The sequence below is a fragment of the Cariama cristata genome, unplaced genomic scaffold, assembly GCF_000690535.1.
Source record: "Cariama cristata isolate BGI_N322 unplaced genomic scaffold, ASM69053v1 scaffold13888, whole genome shotgun sequence".
Classification (NCBI taxonomy): domain Eukaryota; kingdom Metazoa; phylum Chordata; class Aves; order Cariamiformes; family Cariamidae; genus Cariama; species Cariama cristata.
Window position 1 is genome coordinate 27563 of NW_009633023.1, and position 21734 is coordinate 49296.

The window sequence follows — 21734 nt, forward strand, 5'->3', positions numbered from 1 at the left end:
GGAACAATTCAAAGCACAGCAGGGCACGGGAACAGGAGTGTCCCCAATGATCATGAATTCTGGTAATAACAAAGAAGTGGATATCTTACGGATGCTTACCAAGGCCAAAGATGAGTATACCAAGGTGAGACTTGCTGTCTATAAAAAGAGGACATTTCTTTTTGGCAATACTATGATGCTAACTTGTTCACACTTTACATTTTAAAACATAAAAGATTTTGTTTTGTTTTATTTTTAAATAGTTTTACTCAAAGTGAAGCTGATTTTGGACAATGTGCTCTCTCATTTTGTGTAGAAGTGGCTGGTACAAAAGTTTTGTCAGAATTTGCTAAAGGTTCAAAAGAAATGAATGTCATCAATAAAAACTTCTGAAAGGAGAACATGTATATAATTGATTATTTGTTGAATGCTAGGGGTAGGAACAAGTATAAATTGGCTTTAATTTTGACCCTTAGAGCTCTTGTGCTTATTGCTTACTGAGTAGCACCTGGAAGTTGTGTCCTCTTTATAGGTGAAGTAATCAAACCTGCTAATAGTTTCAGTGGTTTGTACAGATAACTTCCTTCAGAGGAGACCTTTAACAGTGAAGTTACTGCTTTTAATTGTGGTTATTAGCTACTTTCAAACACTAATGGAAGGAAATGAAAAGGTTGAAATGTAGTATGATTTCAGCCCTGTGCTGCTTTAGTCTTCTGAGGCTTCTAAATAAAGAAGTAATGGACTAATAATGTTCTCTATTATTGAGCAATCAAAAATGTTTTACTTTGGGGAATAAAAATCTAATAATTTTAACTATTCATATATATGCTGCAAATTGTTACAGAGCCTGCAGGTTCCTGCTGCTGTTTCCTGTATTTCATATGTGTTGTCATGCGATAATAAAGCTCATAAGTGTTCTGAGTCTAGAAATATATATCTTAAACATAAGCAATTTAAAGACAAATTTTTTTTTTCTAAAACGTGGCTGCTAATAAGATCCTCAGTAAGACAATAGCAAACTGTTTGAGTTATAGTGAAATATAACCCTTTTTCTGGTGGTATGGCTTCTTTTGAAGCTTAGGATCTTTGTATTTTCTGTAATAGGGATTTAATGTATTATAGTGGACAAACACCTCCAAAACCTGTGTATTTTCTATGTTTTAATACTGAATCATTATCTAGTCTTGGCATAAAAGAGTGTGATTTGAGATATTATGAAATGTTTAAGCAGTTTTCATTAAATAACCTTAAAAATACAGTAATGGTACCATGGTCTAGTTGACACGGTGGTGTTAGGGCAAAGATTGGACTCCATGATCCCAGAGGCCTCTTCCAACCAAATCGATTCTGTGATTCTGTAAATGGAAAATGAAAATATTAGACTGTCTTCAGATTCTATGAGAAGGAGGTAATAAATCTAAAAAAAGTTACCTTCCATTTCTATATTAGCACACAGAAAATCAAGACAAAGGAGAGGAAATTCTAGATCTGTTGTTTAAATAATAGTTTTTTGACCCCCTCCACCCCCCCCACCTCACCCCCCGCAGGTAAGATCTTTTGCAAATTTACTCCTTACTTCATCTTTAATCTTTCTGGTTTTGAGGGGTTGCTAAGGAAATAACATAAAAACTTCCTCTTTATCTGGACACGAGTGCTAGGATTGTCTGACCTTTTAAGAACTGGCTATGTGTTTTTTCTTGTTTTGTTAGTAATATAAAATTAAGAAGGGTGTGATAAATAAAGGCAGTGACAACCGTTTTTGTATTTAATGTCAATATGTTTCAGAGCAGTCATGCTTTTTGGCTGCTTTATGACATCTACTTCCTTGCCAGTGTATGTCTTGTGACTTACAATGCTGATGTGCTGAAATCAGTTAAAATATGTGTTGTTCTCCTTTTTGAATTCTGTGTGGTTTCAGAGAAGAGAGTGTTTTAATGTGTTGGGAGCTGTAGAATAAGAACATCAATTTTCAGAGCATCTAAGGAATTTTTCTCAATTTTTAAATCCTATGATGAGATTTTTTTTTTTTTAAGAGTGTAACTAACTTTGAAGGGTGTATCTTATTCCCAAATTAAGTTACATGTTTAGAGGCTACAGGTAAAATGAAGTACATAGCTTCCTTCCCTGCTTTTTTTATTAATGGAACTTTAAGTTCTAAACTGCTAAAGTATTTTTTGTAAAATGTGCTTCTTACGTACTTGCTTTCTCTTGATCTATGGTAAGAAGTGGTATTAGCTGGCCTTATAATGATAGCTAGGGAGATAAACAGTTGAAGAGCTGCTTGGGTACAGAATGAAGCATGGCAAAATGTGTTTCTCTAACCATTGTGCCTTGTCTTGTACTACAATACAAGCTGTGGTTTTAGCTCTGCACTGCATGGTTCTTCTACAGCATCTACCCATTTACTACACTGTCTTTGATGTATTAAAAGTCAGATTAGGTGGACGTCCTTTGTCTGGTTAGTGTGCCCAAAATAACTGAAGCTTCCTTCTTTATCACTAAGGACACACAACCATTTGATAAGAACATCATTTCTGGTAGTGAGCAAGCATGGCCTCTGGACTTCTGTTTCTGTTCTTTGACTGCTTCTTCACTGTCAGCAAAATGTTCCAATAGTACTGCCCTACCCAAACAGTAGTATAGTTTCTAAGTTTTCAGGTGCTTTAGCTTTTGATTTGTTAACTGTGTGAAGGACTTGATAGTAGGATCCAGAAGACCTAGCTTTCCTGAGGACATTGTGCCATACTCAGCCTGGATGATGCAGAGTCTATGCTACTATTCTTAAACAGCTTGAATTGGTTCTGTATGTCTCACTTAAGCAGGGCTCTGACTGGAAATCCTTGCTGCTACTGCTCTTTGACACAATTCTTGTCCTCCTTAGTTCCTCTCTTTGGCTGAGCACGTTGTACGCCTTCCTGTGACTATTCATTAATGTGGCTGCTTTCCATCAGCTGGGTAGAAATCCCCAGTTTCCAGGGCTTTTTAACTCTGCAGTCAAGCTCTGACAACTTCAAAGTCCTCTTCATCTCTTTCAGTACAGACATCTGTCTACAAAGCTCTTCTGAGTTCTGTCAGGTCTTGGCTGACCTTCTTTCCTTGTATCAGACCTTCTAGTATCTCCTCCTTGTATGACAGGTCTTTGCAGCTCACGTGTCTCAAAGTCACGTTTTTGCTACAGAGCATGAGATTGGGATGCAACATGGTATTTGCTTCAGCAGAATGGCAGTACTGCAGTACCATGCTTGTCTGTTGTCTGTTTCCTTTGAGAATGTCCTGTTCAACTTGAGCTTCATGCTGTACAGGTAGACTATGAAATCTCACAACATAGAGCAGTTGTTTGCCTCAAATGTCTCTGACAATACCAAACTTGCCTAAAACATCCTCAGTGATGGTTGTCTTCTTTTTGATTGACATTCACCACATGCTTCTATTTATTTATTTTTTTCTCCCCAATCTTGCTTAGCCTTTCATTGCCTTGATCTTAGAACCTTTTGATTTCTTATGCATCTTTGGTAGGAGCATAACTTTGAACAAGACATATGACTAAAGGATAGACCTGCGAAGCAAGATGTAGTAATTGTCAAGTGTTGTAGTGATGAGTACTCTTCTGGTTCTGTCACTAAAGAGCATGATGACATTTCTTTCATGCTGCTTTTTGCTCTTTGTTGATGATGGCATTGGATATCTTTACCTGTCCACCTGACGGTTGCTTAAAATGTCATGCTGATGCTCCTAACTTACTCATCAGCAAGGCCATGCTACCCATCTGCCAAAATGACCTGAGCTCGAATAGTTACAAATTCCTTTGAAATCATCACAGGCTTTTTTTTCTCTTCAGCATACTTCTCTGTATTTGATACCAGCCTACTAGCCATGTTATCAGATCATGGGAATGATACCAAGTCAGGTCAGTGTCATTCTCTGTAGGCCTGTGTGTATACTGCTGTTCATTTTGCTGAGGAATTTGGCCTGAAAAATGCTCATATAGTGATAACTCTGTTTAAACGCTACTGCTTCTCACCTCATTTTTACATGCTTAGTCCTGTTATCAGGCAGAGTATGATAGTGGAATGTAAGGTACTCAAGGTTTCTGAAGAATTCAGGCTATTAAAATACCCTGGGGAAATAAGGGTGTTATTTAAATTCTACAGAAATCATTGTGAAATATACAAGAATATGTTATCCCTCATGTTAAAGAAAAAAGTTTAAATACATGTTTATATGTTTTTTGCCCAAAAAGCTATACTGAAAAATAGCAATAAGGGGGTATATTGAAGAAAAGGCAGCATCATTAGAAAGCTAACAGTTTGGCAGAAAAAAAGCCATTTAATCTTACTGAAGTGTGGTTTTGGTCTATGTAGTATCATGTAGGATCTGTCCAACTGAAAAAGAAAATTACCTTCACTTGTTTTAGTGTAGATTGAATAGGGGCTACAGGAAGCGCTTATTTGGACTATGAGAAAAATTTTAATCTGATAATTGGTAAGATGCTTAACTCTCATTAAGTGAATGAGAGACAACATAAGTCACTAGTCAGAAACTGAGTGGGAAAGTGATTTAAGAATAATTCAGTGATTTGTCCTAGCGTATATAAAATTTGTAAAAAGTTGATGAGGTTGTAGAAGGCTCCATACTAGGACATTGTTGAGAGTCCATGCGAGCTGCCTGGAAATGATGGGGAAAGTAAAGCCTGTAGAAAACAACAACAAAAAATTAAGTTCCTCAAAATCAAGGATAACAACGTGTAAGCTTGGAAGAACCTAAGAAAACAATTTGTTTGAGCAGTACAGTAATAAGTTTAACTCAGAGCTAATAAATGGTAAGGAAACTTTTCCTTAGTGTAAAAGCTTTAATAGCTATGTTAGTGTTGTAGGCTTGTCTTCTACACTTTTTTTTCATTATTTCTTTCTGTTATGATTTTGCATAGCAATCCATTCGTAACTATTTTAAATAGGAATTGCTTAGCAAGACTGAAACTTAAGTGTAGATTTCTTTCGAGTGCTTCCATTAATCAGGCTTTGAATCATAGAGAATGGAAGTAAGCATGGACTAGCTTTAAAAGAAAAATGTTTTGCTTACCATCAATAGTCTTTGGACTTAGCTCATTATTTGAATTTTGGGACTTCTTTAGTCATCAAACTTGCACTGCACTGTGAGATAGGTAGCAAGGCTCTGGGTGAATGGAATACCACATTCTAGTAAAATTATTTCTTTGATTTTTTAAATTTTCTTTCCCCTAGAGAGGACAAAAAGTGTAGCTGAGTTTAAATATATTTACATATTCATAGAATCATAGTTTGGTTGGAAGGGACCTTAAAGACCATCTAGTTCCAACTCCCCTGCCATGGGCAGGGACACCTTCCACCAGACCAGGTTGCTCAAAGTCCCATCCAACCTGGCCTTGAACACTTCCAGGGATGGGGCATCCACAACTTCTCTAGGCAACCTGTTCCACTGCCTCACCACTTTCACAGGGAAGAATTTCTTCTTATATCTCATCTAAATCTTCCCTTTTCCTGTTTAAAGCAATTGCCCCTTGTCCTGTCACTCTATGCCCTTGTAAAAAGTCCCTCCCCAGCTTTCTTGTAGGCCCCTTTCAGGTACTAGAAGGCTGCTAGAAGGTCTCCCTGGAGCCTTCTCTTCTCCAGGCTGAACCACCCCAACTCTCTCAGCCTGTCTTCACGGGAGAGGTGCTCCAGCCCTCTGGTCATCTTCGTGGCCTCCTCTGGACTCCCTCCAAGAGGTCCATGTCCTTCTTGTGTTCGGGACTCCAGAGCTGAAGGCAGTACTGCAAGGGGGGTCTCACCAGAGCAGAGTAGAGGGGGAGAATCCCCTCCCTTGACCTGCTGGTCACGCTGCTTTTGGCACAGCCCAGGATACGGTTGGCTTTCTGGACTGCAAGCGCACATTGCTGGGTCCTGTTGAGCATGTTGAACGTGGCCTATTCAGATTAGCCATGAGATACTTGCTACAAGGTTTTCTATTTAACTGAAACTCAATTTTGCTGTGAAGCTCTGCATTAGTGGAAAAGTCAATAATTTTTTCTTCATGCTTTTTCGTATCTAGTGCTTGAGGAAGTTTCTCACTTTATGCAGTAGGACTATAGCAGGAAGGAAGAGACGGGTGCTTGTTCTTTCTTCAAACTGAATAGCGAACTACCCTATGGCATGGTTGTCTGTGCATGCTTTAAAGTTCTTTGTAAGAGCAACATTTGAACAAAAAATTGTCATACAATAGAAGAAAGCCAGGTGCATGTGTAGAACTACACTTCTACTTTGCAAGATTGTGTCTTCAGAAATTCATTGCAGAAGTCCTTGACTGTCTGACCAACCACAAGGTGATTATTCAGCAGAGATTTACAAAATCGAGACTGGAAGGGACCTCTGGAGATGGTCTAGTCCAGCTTCCCTGTTTACAGCAGTATTGGCTAAAGTGGGTTGCTCAGGGCCCTGTTAAATCAGGTTTTAAATATCTCTATGGGTAAAGACTCCACAAGCCCTCTGGGCTACCTGTTCCAGTTCTCAAACATCTTTAAAGTAAAAAAGTTTTTTCTTAAGTTTAAACAAGATTTTGTATATTGTTTTTTGTCTTTTGCCTCTTGCCTTCACTGGGTACCACTGAGAAGAGTCTAGCTCAGTTGTCTTTACTTCTTCCCATCAGATATTTATACACATTGATATTACACCCTGAGCCTTCTCCTCTGGAGACTAAGCCTCTCCTTGCTTGACAGGTGCTTAAATCAACTTCATAGACTTTCAGTGAACTCACACATGCATGTCTGTGTCTTTCTTGTGCTGAGAGGCTCAGAACTGGACATAGCACTGCAGTGCTCAGTAGAAGGATCTAACCAGTGGTCTCACCAGTGCTCAGTGGAGATGAAGCATCACCTCCCTTGAACAGCTGGCAGTGCTCTGCCTAATGCAACCCAGGATGCTGTTGGCTTTCTTTTGCCACAAGGGCGTGTTGCCAATCCGTATTCGGCTTCTTGTCCACCCAGGTTCATTTCTGCAAAGCTGCTTTTCAGTCACTCAGCACCAACCTGTACTGCATGGGATTATTCTTCCTTAATTTCCCTTTACTGAACTTCATGTTCCTGTCAGCCCATTTCTCCAGCCTGTCAAGGTCCCTCTGAATGGCAGCACAACCATCTGGTCTATTAACTACACATCCCTGTTTTATATTGTCTGCAAGCCTACTCTGCCCTATAATTCAGGTCATTAATGAAGATGTTAAACAGTATTGACCCCAATGTCAAACCCTGGGGTACACCACTAGTGACTGGCCTCCAGTTGGACTTCACGCCAACAATATTTTGAGTCCAGCAGATGAGACAGTTTTCTGCCCACGTCACTGTCCGCTTACCTAGTCTGCATTTCATCAGTTTGTCTTTGAGGATGTTATGGGAGAGAGTGTCAAAAGCTTTGCAAAAATCAAGGTAAACAACATCCACTGCTCTCCCGTCATCCACTGAGCCAGTCATCTAAGTGTAAAAGGCTATTGGGTTGATCAGGCATGATCTCCCTGCTGGAAATTGGTGCTGGCTACTCCCAGTCACTTTCCTGTCCTTAATATGTTTAAAAATGGCTTCCAGTAGGAAGCCATTTTTTTCATCACCTTCCCAGCAATTGAGGTGAAGCGAACAGGCCTGAAGTTGCCCAAATCCTCCTTCTTACTCTTCTTGAAGGTAATACTGATACTTGTTTTCTCTAGTCCTTGGGAAACTCCCCCAATTGCCATTACCTTTCAAAAATAAAGAGTGCTTTCACAATGAGAGAGGCAGCTCTTTCTGCTCTAGGAGTCCCACGGACTTGTGTATGTCCATTTTGCTTACATGCTACCTAACCTGATCCTCCCCTACCAAGGGTAAGTGTTATCACTCCAGACTTTCCTACCAGTCTCAGAGGCCTGGGATTCCTGAGGACAAATGTTGCAAAAGAAGGCACTCTCGGAGAGTCCCTTGAGTCCCCTGGAGAACTCCAGTTCTGTTTTACTGAGCAGCCCTGGAACTAATGTGTCGTTGTTTACTCTTGTGATAGGTGTCAGAAATGGATTAAATGGTCGGGTTTGTATGTTTGAGAAAATAACCCCCACTCCCATCGAACACATTTGCATCCTAAGGAGTTTGTCTCAGAAAGTTCTGGAAAGGACACTGGCATTTTCATAATTGCTCAGCAGTGGCTCTGCTGTGTGTCCATATGGCAGTCTGGCCAGTCCAGAGTTCTGTCCCCAGTAATGCACAAGACTGGGCTCTTTGGAGAAAAGAATGAGAAGGCAAAACAGGTCATTCCTTACCCAGCCATGAGTCCTGTGTCATAAAATTTAGAGCCCATCAAATTCAGGTAATTAACTATGAATAATCTTGTTAGATAGGATTATTTTTTTATTAGATAATTCTTTAAAAAATCTTTCCAGTTTCTTGGTTTCACTGTATCAAGCAACAATGACTTCTAATATACTGTTTTCTTTTCTACTGACAACAGCATCCCTTGTACACCGAATGCTTTTTTAGTTTCATTGACTATATTCTTATTTTTTGTACAGTGTAACTAAGACTATCTTATTCACCTTTTCCTATTCAATTTATTATTTCTTTCATGCAGCATTTTCTGTGCATTTTTTCCTGAATTAAATCATGCCCTTCTGTCTTCATATGTCAGTTATTCCATGTCCCTGGTCACTTTTAGTCATCTGTCTCTGCCCATCTTTTTATAAATATTGTTATTAATCCTGTCATATTTAATAAGAAAACGTACTGATTCTACAAATTGATTAAATCTTTAATTTTTTTTGATGTGGGTTTATGCATCCTCCAAGTTCCCACAATTTGGAATATTTATGTAAAAGAGTTTGAGTTATAATTCCAGTTTTTAACAGGAAGCATTTTAAATGTTCTTTATGGGCACATTAGTCCTTCATATATCTAAACTACTTCTAGCTGCCTACTGATGCAGGAAAAGCATGTCTGTTGCTTGGTTTCTAAGGTGCTTTTTAAAAATTATTTTATGATTTTTTAAGTGCAGGAAAAGCGGAAGATAAGAAAGAGAACAGATTTAGATTAGAGGGAAGCCTTATTCTCAGGAAATCTTGAAATCAGGTGTTTATTTTTACATATGTTTTGTGGTTTTAGAAAATTAGATTGCAGTTGTTATAGTCCTTTCAATAGCATAATATTTCATAATCAGTGCTGCAACTGGTATTTTTGGTTATTGAATACCTGGCTATGTCTGTATTTTACTATAGTGGAAAACTAAGGGTAAAGATATTGTCACACTTACTAAAAAATACTTCTTTTCTGTTGCAGTGTAAGACCTGCTCAGAGCCAAAACAAATAACCAGCTCCTCTGCGATCTATAACAACCCCAACCTAATCAAACCAATTCCAGTAAAGCCTAGTGAAAATCAGCATCAACGAATATCTCATCAAAGCAAGGTAAAATGTTTTGTGTGTTCTGACTAGTGCTGCTGTAATCGAGTAACTGTGTAGGCATATTTGATCGAGTTGGGACATCAGTACAAGAATTTGAGGTGGAACCACTGTAAAGAATGATTTTAATGCAAAATTAATCTGTTTTATGAAAGCTCCCCAACCCCCACCATATGATGTGGAAGCATGTAAATCACAGGCATACTTAGCCTGATGCAACAAAGAAGTACTAATCTTTCAAATTTCAGATGCTGCTTTGATTGCAATCATATGGTCTGGGCAATTGCTGGACTACAGTTTTTGTGTTCTTTTTTTTTTCAGGTGAATTCAGTTAATCTTAATAAAGAAAAGTCTCTTGATGTATCTTCAAGCTAAATCACACTGCCAAATCCTAAAAGCTGAATTCAGCTGTGACAGGGAGATGCACAAGAAGTGGCCCTACTTCGTACATGGGGAGATTTCTGACCTTACTAATAATGTACTGATGGCTGAAAGAGAAGATGCTCTTTCATGGTATTTAAAATGAAGCCATGGCTATCTCTCAGATTCACTGATTTTCTCCCACATTAGCAGTTTGACAACTGTCTTCTTGCCCTTCCTATGTGACGAAACTATTAAAAATCCTCTTGGGAGAAAAAAGCGTAGCAGTTTTCTCAGCTTTTCCTTGAATAGTGCTGGCTAAATACTGTCGCTACTTAAAGTAACTTATGCATGAGGGAACTGTGTTTACTTTTATTCTTTGTCCCATTACAGAATCTGGATCCTGAACCACAGCACTTGTCTTTGACAGCACTGTTTGGAAAACAAGAAAAGCCAGATGGCTCAGAACCGCTTAATAAACAGCATCAAGAGAATCTTCCTGTTAGGCAAGGTGTAGTACGTTCACTGTCCTATGAAGAACCTAGCAGACATTCGCCTTCTGCAGAGAAGCAGCTTTGCCCGGCCATTCAGAAGCTTATGGTGCGTGGGACAGACCTTCATCCACTTGCTGAGTTTCCTGAGAACCGACTCTGTGAAAATGGCAATATCCACCCTGTGGGTGAGACTTTCACAGGACTCTTCCAGCCTGTGACTTCTCATGGTATTGCAACATCTCATGTAGTTCAGGATACTGCTGGCACTCAGAGTTTACTACAGAAATTACAGAGTCAGTCAGGGTCAGTGACTAAAATGGACCCCAGTGCAACAGGATCTGTGAACTCGACAGCTTCTGTGTTCAGCAACTGTGGGAGCACCAGCAGCAACAGTAAATAACATGAGCCAGCCACCTTTGGTATATTTTAATGGTTCCCTACCAAGCCAGACTTTAGAGTCACAGACACTTGGTAAAGAACAATCCAAACTTCCTAGACAGCCGCTTTCTCTCTCTGGCAATCAAGCAGCCAGTTCTGGGGTGATTTCACCTCAAGAGTTATTGAAAAAACTCCAGATAGTGCAACAAGAACAACAGTTGCATGTATCCAGCCGACCAACCTTGGCAGCTAAGTTTCCTGTTGTTACTCAGAATACCAATACGCTGAAACCACTGGATTCCTGGATAGAAAAGGCACCAGGTACAGAAAAACAGAGCGCTCTCTTTCAGGTAAATGAGAAACTTCAATATTTAACATAAATAAATAAAAGTCTAGCAATCTTTTGAACTTGGTGTTTTGTAAGCTTAGTCTTTGTTTCATTTTGGCCGGTGTATTCTTGTTACTGCCTTATCACATGTTGCATATCATTCATTTTGCAGGTAATAATTTAACAACATCAAGTAAATTCTGATTTACCAGGCTGTGATATTTTAAATACTGAAGGCTACATCTCTTGCACATCTATAATGACCAAAAATACTGCAGTCTTGGGTTTTTCTAGAGGCACTTTGAAAAGTCACCTAGTTTTCAGTTGCCATGCTTAGTCTCAGGTTGTTGTGTGTAATTGCTGGTTACTGAGTGTAGTATTTTGGGTTTAAGTTTCTTACCAAATTATTCATAGCTTTCTCTGGGCAGGTATGCATTCCTTTGTATGCCAGTTGCTAAAGGTGCTTTAAAGGTCACTTATTTTCTAACAGCAGTTTTTTGAAGTATTTGTATATTGGCGAATTAGTTAGTCTTGCACCATAATTGCTACTTCTAGCTATTCATTAGCTATTTTTTATTTGCTATGTATTATTTTGAAAAAAATAATTCTGGTGATTGTGACCCTAAAAGTTAGATTGGTGTGTTAAAAACTTCAGGAGATATCAAGAGATTGTGTGCCTCTCTCATGAGTGTATTTTTCTGTTCTTCAGGAAAGCATCATGTGCAATTACAAAATAACCCATCCTGGACAGCTGCTGTCTTTGTTAACAACTTCATTTTCTGTAGGATCTTCTACACTTGAATGTCTTTAAATGTCTTGTTGGGGATGCATCTAAGCCCCTTTTAACTTCCTTTATTGTGGACAGACTGTCCACAAGCCTTTTGTTGTACTGGAGTCTGACTTGTACTCGAGTCTAGAAGTTACTTATCCAAATGAAAAAGCATTCACCTTTTCAGTGTAGAGTTCAAAAGCTGCTTTTCTATTGCAGCTTCTTAAAAACCTGAATGAAAGACTACAGGATACTTCAGCATGCTCCAAGAATCCTCCTTATTCTAGAAAGTTATGCTACACGTCAAGAGGCTGAAACAGTCATTTAACAATTAAGGGCCATATCTGTCACTAACAGTGTGACAGGTCAAGATTTCTAATTCCGTGAGAGAGGTCAGAGGTAGATAAATTTGATATAGCAAATAACCATCATTATTTTTATTCCTTTAATTAAAGCAGTATGACTTTGAATCTGCGTGAAAGAGTTTTGGGGGGATTAGTCATTGAAAGTATTCAAGATCAGTTGCTTACAGATGGTACTCTTGACTCTCTGGTGGAGTGCTAATGAAAAAAAAGAGGATCCAGAGTCACAAAAATTTACTTCTGTTTTCACTGGGAATGGAACTTGCCTGCTATAAATGAAAGAGATTGTCTGATTCACTGGTACATATACTGATAGCATGGAGACATAAGACATTTCTACTTTGAAGGTAAAAAGTGAAGAGGCAAGTGCCAAGCTATACATTATAAATCAGTATGCATAAAGAAAAAATGACAAATACGCTGATATATTTTTCAAATTAAAAATCCATATAGATGCATGGCTAATGACTTTATGTATGTTTAAAAAAGAAAATTATGCCAGCATTAGTTGCAATATGAAAAGGGAATTACTAAGGTCTGACATAATGCAATTTCAGCAATTTTACTGCTTGAGTATGAATAGAACAATAGCTTGTGAGAATAGAAAAATCTTCACTGGAACAAGTCTCATTCACTGTGATTATTGCTGCAAGTTTGCCTTTAAAAAAAAAAAAAAAACAAGGCAAGTAAGCAGGCTCTCAGTTTCACTTTGCATGGCGGTGTGCAGACCAAGTAGATTGAGACTGCCTAGGAGTGGCTTAAGGGACTGGCACAGTCACAGCTGCTATCCGGACACTGTAAGATGCAGTTCTTCCGACACATTTAATATTGCTTATAAGATTTAATACATAGACTCAAAATTATAATGAAAGTATGACTAATTACTGTTTAGAACTCCTAAAGCTCTGCAATCTGGAAGGAATGGCCTCTTTCACATGTGGCAGATTGCCAAAAAAGAAAAAGAGGGGAGGCTAAAAATGAAGGAATGAGCCTCTATTCCTGTAGAATGTAATGAATTAGCCACATGAAATATGCTTACTTTGAAAGAAAAAATTGGAAGATAAAAATTTGAAACAACTTTTTAAAACCAGCGTTAATCTTTTTATAATATCATCCTTGCTGTAGACCAGAGGCTTTAAGTGCTGCCATGCCTGCAGACAGGCATTCGAGTGAAATTGAATTGGCACAAATACATCTGCACATGCTCATGCAAAATTGATCAAAGCAGATTCTGACAACAAATGCAGCAAAATTTTTGTTCTCTGTAGTTATTTATCTTTTGGTATTGCTGCTTCTACTACAATTCAGCATACAGAAAAAGCAAATTCTAAAAAGTCTGACAGGAATAAGGAGATATCTGGACAGTGTCTGTTGTTGGAAAAATCATATTGAAGGAACGCCCTAAATCCATCAGCAGCACTAAGAAAAAGCAATACTCTTCCACAATTGACACATTACAAGTCCAAGTTTAAATTGGCTTCTGTTGCATCTCCATATGGTGTAAGAACTGTGATCTCCCACATGGAAATGAAGCGACCAGTTCCCAAAAGAAAAAAAAAAAAAAAACCAAAACCCACAACCACCACACAAAAAAAAAAAAAAAAAAAAAAAAAAAAGAATAACCATGTTTGGACAGATAGTTAACCCCCCAAAAAAAAAAAAAAAAAAAAAGAAAAAAAAAGAATACTTGAAAGCATTCAGTCTGGTCTGGTGCCAGCCCTATTCTGTGAAGTATTCCTTATGCGGACTGTGAATAATGTGTGCTTAAGATGCAATAAAATAGCATTACTCTGCAGTGGGCTTTTAAGCATATGCTTAGTGTTAGGCATGAGTTATCCTGATTATAGATACATGCATGCTTAAGTGTTTATGTTAATCAGAGTTATAGTTTTAAATGTGCTTACAATAATCTTCACACAAATTTATCTTTTCTTCAGAAGACCACTTATCTTACAACCCATTTTTCTCATTTCTTGGAGCATTTTCCATCAAGAATGTATTTCATACGTAGTGTTACATCTTTTGAAGATGTGCATGGTACCGAGTATTTTTGGTGCGAGCATTGCACCATTACCTCTCAATTGTCCTGACTGCAGTTTCAGCATGAGGTTGTAAACGTGCACAGGAGGAATGCAAATAGGTACATTAAACTTGTTTTGAAAAGTAATTTAAGATTCTGTAGTTGAACATCAATTAAAACATTCCTAATTATACTTGAAAGATAAAGCAATGTTAGCATTGTAGTTGGCTTTATTTTAATAGTAGCTGTCTTTAAAGTTTCTGAACTGTTTTTAGATTAAATGTTCTCAGTTTTAAGTAATGCCACTAGAAACAGTTAGAGACCCACAGTACCCACTGGGTGCTGATGTTCCAGAGGAGGACCTGATGCATGTGGGATTCTGCATGTGTAGGAAGCAACAAAGGCTGCCAGTTTGCATTACAGGAGATCAAATGCATTGCTTAGTTCATGGTGTTATGTGAATTTGCCAGCTATCATATCATCTAGCTGCTAGCAGCCAAGCAGAATATCGGATACCTTAGCATTTGTGCTTCAGAGAAGGAATACTATATACTATATGCTGCAATGATTATTTTGCAGATTTTTCATTGTTCTTACTTCATTGCTGCATGACTGATGGCAGACTCCTACTCTGTTATTAGTGACTCAGAGATTTAAATGTTGACCTGATAAAGCTGGAGATATTTCAGAAGAGACTGGATGAACAAGCAACTCAGGTTAGATTCTGTGGGAAAGAAGTTGATCAACAGCATTTTGGAAGGGCTGTTACGTCTTGTGAGAAATTACTCAAAGCTAAAAGATTGGCGCAAAGGCTGTTAATGTCCCTATAGAGCATTTTCAGTGCTTTCAGCAAAAGCATGGTGCTATAGGAATTGCAGTAGTAATGCCAAGATCAACATCCCATTTTCTGGTGGGTGCCAGTTATCCCAGTGACTGAACGAGATCTGAACTAAGTCTAAAATGAAAATTTGCCTTTATGTTTTAAAAAAACCATGTCGTTTATGTAAAAGTTTGTTAAATGGCAGAAGCTTTGAGCACAAACTGTTAGCAAAAAATACATTTTCATGTTTTCATACAGAAACAAATGCTGCACACTGAAAAAATAATACATATATTTTCCGTTTTGACAGAAGCATTTTAAGTTTTGCAGTAACCTGTAGATATTAGCTGTGTCACCAGTAGATGGCAATATTGCTTATTCTGTATAGTTTCCATATGCTTGGCAAGTCCTACCAAAAAGCCGTTTCCATCCAGAGAAAACAAATACATTTTTGTATGTCTTTTACACCACAACATGTATACATGTTTGACGGTAGTAACTGTATGTTATTAAGAGCACAGTTTGTCTCAGGTTTTGTGTATTTGCCTTGGACTCTAGAGAGAAATGTCTTTTGATTTTGAAGGACCTATCATCTAGGTCTTTGTTATAGTCTGTCATAGTGTATTAGTGGGACAGTTTATTTCCTCCAGCTGCTCACCACCATCCCTTTGCTGGAGGTTCCTGCCCTTGGAGGTCAGTTTGTATATGCATTCTTTAAATCACATTACAAAGAATTATCTGGTTTAAGCAAACCCTGCCAATTTTGCTTGAGGTAAATTAAAGAGAACTTACTTCAGCTGCTTGGATGGGTAGAGCAGAAGTGTTGTGTTAAGTGTCCAGAGGTGGTCAGTCTTCCACAGGCTAAAGAACAGTCTTCTCACAGGAGAACATCTGTGCACAGTCTGAAGATCTTGCTTCGCAGAGGCATGTCACTTTGTACTTATATTCGTTTCCTTCTAAAATGAACATTGTTTTTCAAGCATAAGTGCACAAACATATGGACTACCTTACAGTTTGAAGCAAACCTATGATGAGTTAGGAATACCTTAATACTGATTAAGGAACTTGTAACACAGACCTGAATATTGCTGTTATGATTACATCCCATGGGGTAGGAAAAAAGCTGTAGGTCAAAAGCTTTGTTTTTAAGTAGTTCTCTATATTTGAGAAACAGAAACAATATTTAGCTAAAATGTGAGCTGGGAGATTTTTGCATTAGGTGAATATTGCATGCTTTCTAATATCCATGAGTCTTTCCTGATCCCTAGTCTTCCTACTTCCTTAAGTTTTGCATAAAACAGCATGAGATCTCATTTCTCATTGTTTCTTTCTATTTCTCTTTGTATTGTAGTCTAACTAACGTTGTTCAGAAATGTCTTGTGGAGAACAATCATAATTAGGAGTAAGGCAAGCTACAAAAATATGGATGTTCTTTAATACTAAGCTACATTATTTTGCATACCTAGGAGATAAACCTCAGTTTTATTTTCTTAATTTTAATTGTTCTCCAAAACTGAAATGTGACCCAGGACACAGAGCGAAGTGATTCAATAGCCTTTCACCTTCAAACAGTAGCAATAAATCATGTTTCAGTCCAAAAGAGAGAAGCTTTGGTGAGCTCGTATCAATTACTTTGTACGTTCCGTTCTTTGAAAAAAAGATTGGATACTTGAATAGTGAGGAGATGGCTGATTAGGATTAAGATTTATTACTAGAATTACTTGGAGAGAGCTCTAATACCTGTAAACTGAGTGAATAAACTTTGCATTATGTTGTATGTTAAAGTATTTGCTAGTCCTGCATGTTTTACAGTTCCAAGATGCATTGTGAAATTTAAAAATAAAAATTCTTTGACACATATCTTTGCAGGTTGGCATGTATATGATACTGAGGGAACTTGCAGAACTACTGCAGCATCAAGGTTTTCCTTCTCTTTGAGGACCTTTTTGATTTTTGTCAACTGTGTGTTGGTTAGGAGTCAGTTCTGTTTCTGACAGTGCCACCAGCTCACTGTGGCTCTTTAGACAAATCAATTAATCTCTGTTTTCCTTCCTCTCTTGTTAAGTTAAATAAGAAGAAAGAAATATATACTTATATAAAGTAATTTGAAAGTTATAATTGGAAAATACTTTTTAGTATTACATACAAAGATTAGTCTTTAGTAGTGATATTTGCATGTAAGTGTATTCTCAAAGATTAAACTTAATGACTTACTGTCCCTATGTACCAGACTTTACAGCTGCACTCTGTAAGAGTGCTGATATTTAATAATAGTTTGATTTCTGTAATAAAATGCTCTTGTACTAAAATCATTTGCCTATCAGATAGACTTAATCACTCTTGAATCCATTGCTGCAATCTCAGATTGGATGGAAGACCTTTTAATCTGGAAATAGATCATATAGGTGGTCCTGAGCTGGAGTTTAACACAACTGTATCAATCTCCAGCAGTCTCTGTACCTGTTGCCAATCAGTCCGCAGTTTTCATCATCTTTACTCGCATAGAATTAAGCAGATAGGTTTAATTGATGACTTTCTTTTTATATGGACAGGTAATCTCACCTCAACACATTCCTGCCACTGTGACTCCTACGTTGTTGATGTCCCCAATGGTGTTCACTCAGTCCACACCGGCTCCACCAAAAGCAAATGAAAGTGGGCGGTTAGCAGCAGCAAACCAAGAACCTGCTGCTAGCTCAGCTGGCCTTCTCCTGCCACTGCAAACCCCAGAGCCACCTGTGGTCAACAGCAGCTCAATGACGAAGATGCAGCTGCAGGAAACACTTCTACACCTGATCCAGGTAAAGCGCCAAGAATTCATCTACTTTGCTTAAAATCCTGATTCCCATTGTGATATAAGCACCCTATAGTTGGTTACATGTCTGTCTAGAGCCTGAATGAATAATTAAAATATGTGTTGGAAGCTGTGCTACTTGTGACTGCACGTTAACGTTGCACTATGACATAGGCTGGGGTTGTGATAGCCTCTCCTTGCACCCTGCTGGCTTAACTGCATTTTGATTAGCGGATCTGATTTGGGGTTCAGGAAAGGTAATAAATTTGGCAGAAAAGAACAAAGATGACTGGAAGTTTCATAAGGTTGGCCTATGAGCCAGAGATATATCTATTATATTTTTAGCTAAGGATAAATAATGGGTGGTTATCCTAGCTGCCAAATATTTCAGAGATGTGTGTTAGCAGTAAGAGAAATTCAGATGGGAAATTAAAATTGCAGGATGAGCATGAGCAACTTTAAAATACAGGTTGGTTAGCCTAAAAATATACTAGTTCAGTTTACTCAATGTAGTTCTCTAGTTTAAATGCTAAATTTTTTTTTGCCGCAGTTTTTCAGGTTTAAATGTGACAAAGCATTAACATTATGTATGAGATGATTGTTTACTGCTCTGGGACGGTATGAGAGGTTATGAATATTTTTTTCCTTAACTTTCCATCCGATGAATATCTGAAGAGTAGAAGTTGAGGAGAGATTATATAACTAAAGACTTGTCTATAGAGCATAAGGAATAGAGACACAGTTTTAAGAATCCAGTTTGTAGGCCAAAACAATGTGCCTGTATGGCTTTGAAATAAAAATAAAAGTCATTATTGGAATACTGAAGTTACTTAAAATGCGATTTAAGTTATAGATCCAGGAGAAAATAGTATCCTTAACAAATTAGAGGCTTTTCTCATTTTTTCCCTGTATTTTTAGTTTGGGATTAAAAACCAAAAATACCACATTATCCAGTCTTTACATACTTCGTGTATCTGGATAGTAGTAAAACCATATCAGAAGTTAAAAAGGAAACTAGTCAAAGAAAATTGGATTTTACTCTCTGAAACTGCACTTTTAAAAATGTATATTTGACCCTGCTGTTCTTGGTGGTAGTTAGGATTAACTGAGTTACCTGGAAATTATTTACTGCCAATTTCATACCTGTTATTTTCCATTACACTAAAACTACAATCTCAGATGCTCCTGATTTTCGTCAAATAGTATCTTGATTTTAATTATCCTCATATGTTTATGTGAGCTACTTAAGACATTCTTTCTTAGTGTGGATTAACCCATTCTTGCAAACAACTTCAGAAGGGAAAAATGAAACAAGCGTCAGAACGATAGGAGCATTAAGTCTAAAAGAGCTAAACAAGATGCAAGGGTTTGCCCAGTTAGGATTTAGCATAGGATCAAAACCCAGAGTATTTCACTGTTCCTTCACACATGCTTGGAATTATCACTGACCTAATGGAGGAAACTACTTAAGGAAGTCCCTAGGTAAATGAGGGCAAAGAGAAGAAATTACAGGATTGTATCATCATCACATTACCATGCAAGAATAGTGAACTGAAGTTCAATCCACTGTGAGTTTGGAAAATCTGCTTTCTGTGTACTCATTACTTCTTACAGAGATACAGTCATGTTTGCTGCAGTAAAGTTTATATTCATGTCCAGTTCTTCTAAGGCTACTAGCAAGGCTTGGAAATAATACGTATTTTTGGTAAAGGAAATAGCCTTCCTATTGCTCACTTTTTAAAATAGATTAAGGTTAAAAAGTATCTGGTCCATGAAATGGAAAAACCTTCTGATCTCTTTACTCGGAATGCCTGTCATGCACTAACAATTACTTGTTTTGTTTTTCAGAATGATGACAACTTCTTAAATATTATTTATGAAGCATATCTCTTCAGTGTGAGAAAGGCGGCAATGAAAAAGTCTATGTGAAAGATGACTTTTAAATTCAATTTCTATTTCTTCCTGAACTCCAGGATAAAGGTTTCAAATTTTTCAAGTGCGTTGTTGTTTAAAGAAATGAATGGTCTTGGGCATTTTGCATACACATAGGTTTTGCTTGTTGGGCAAGTACCTGCTGTACTGTGTGAGCAGAAACAGATTGTGCCTTTAGGGAGGGGAGCGTCACGATACTCAAGACTTAATCACAAAATATCTTAAATTATTTTTCTTACATTGATCCATACTTAGAATTGGTTTCCCTGCATAAGGACTCAGTTCTCAGAATTCAGTTTCCTTTTTTACTTGCAGTGTGGTTATTCATTGGCTAGGTATTTGTCATGGATTTTCTCTGAGAGACGTCGTACGCAGCTGTCGCGATGAGCGTGCCCATCTCTGACCACACGGTGGCAATGTTGGACTATTTTTAGGAACGCCAAAATCCGGGTGAAATCTTGGAAGGGAAAGTCTTGGGAAGACTGATCTATCATCGTACTTAGTTCTCTGCAAAGCAATTTAGGTGAAATTTCATGACTTTCCCCAAATTTTTGTAGACAGATCTTTTTCTATTTTAACAAGAATATTTTTAGCTAGCTGTAGAAATGGGGCTCTGCAGGTGTTTTGAGGAATGGGGGGGGAAGGTTTGTTTGTGAATGCATTTGCTATCAGTGTAGCTCTGGGGTGGCACTGGATTCATGTTTCTGTTATTCCAGATCAAATCTGCATTGTTTTAAGCAATGTACAACTTTGTTAAGGGGAAGGCTACCTGGTGTAGAAGTCCTATTAAATTTTTTTTAATGTCTTCCTGGAGCACAGTGGTTTCATTGATCCATTTCTAAAGAAAATAAAATGGATAATCCCTGCTATGTGCTGATTTCATTTTATTGTACCATGGACTATGTCATTAGAATTGTTGGGTCACTTGTATTTGTATGACTTTGGAATGTTTTTACACTTGTCAGAAGACACATGAAGTTTTAAATCAATTATACATAAAATTTCTTTCAGTCATTTATTCTATTTTTATTAGCATCTGCTGCTGAAGTGCCAGTTTAGTACAGTTTAGGAACCCAAAGTTGTTGCTGAGGAGGCATTTCTTTTGTGGGTGCAGAAAACCCAATCTGTAATCCATAAATGGATATACACTTTACTGTGGGCATTGATGTAGGCACAACTCAGTAGCCTCATCTGTGAAGGTTCTTCATTGTAAATTTGGATGCAGGTTTCAATTAGTATAGTTTACTGATTCAAACAGTTGCCCCCACCCCCATACATCTGGCCTTTCTTTAGTTGTAAGAGTGTAATTTGGGGGGGCAAGGGAAGGGATTTGCTCACATTCCGTGGGAAGGCTCTAAATCAATATAAAATAATGACAAGACCTACTTTCTTTATACACAAGAAATAACCCCAAGTGACCACAAAGCTGGTAGACTTTTCCTACAATAAGTAGGTAGTAGAGAGCAAGTTGTATTCTAGTTCCATTTTGTTGCTGAATTGCTTACAATTCTTGTAGATTCAGTGAAAAGAACATGTTGAGCAGTCCTAATTCTAATCCTGTAGCCATAATAGTTTATGCAGCCATTATAATTTATGGGTTTCTACTGAGTTAATTGGTATTATTTCTGAATGACCTGGTGTGGAAGAAATTGGAATCTACACAAAAGAGTTTGTATGAAACTAAATACATGCATAATTCATGTCTGTGATCCTGAATTATCTGAGAGTGCAATTTAAAGATGATGGGGACACATAGTTAATACCTCATCTGACATGTAGAACTTCTGTAATTGGTGGGTAAAAATAAGTGTCTCAAGCTGTGTTTGTGATAGGTTTTCTAGTCATGGGGGAGACCTTTTTATTTACAAAAAAGGGAAGTAGACATTTTAAAGACATCATTATTTATTGCTTTTCAGAGTAACATTACAAAAATTACAGAAACCATCATAGCTCTTGATGCTTATGACAACAGTAGTATTGGCACTATGCTTGACAAGCTGAGGCTTATGTTAAAGCAGACAAGGACAGAGCTAATTTAGGGTTTCTTCTCACTGCCCTCTCTTCTGGTTACATC

At 37.7% G+C, this 21734-nt stretch overlaps 1 protein-coding gene across 1 annotated transcript in view; it reads left to right on the top strand.

Moving 5' to 3' along the window:
• The window catches only part of DCP1B (decapping mRNA 1B), a 47206-nt gene extending 27549 nt beyond the window's left edge, over positions 1 to 19657 (top strand). The window contains 6 exon segments of the mRNA XM_009706591.1: positions 1 to 124; positions 9281 to 9409; positions 10157 to 10620; positions 10622 to 10985; positions 17487 to 17735; positions 19577 to 19657. The exon segment at positions 1 to 124 is cut by the window's left edge and continues 45 nt beyond it. Coding sequence (XP_009704893.1) covers positions 1 to 124; positions 9281 to 9409; positions 10157 to 10620; positions 10622 to 10985; positions 17487 to 17735; positions 19577 to 19657 — 1411 coding nt within the window.
• The last annotated feature ends 2077 nt before the right edge of the window (positions 19658 to 21734 follow it).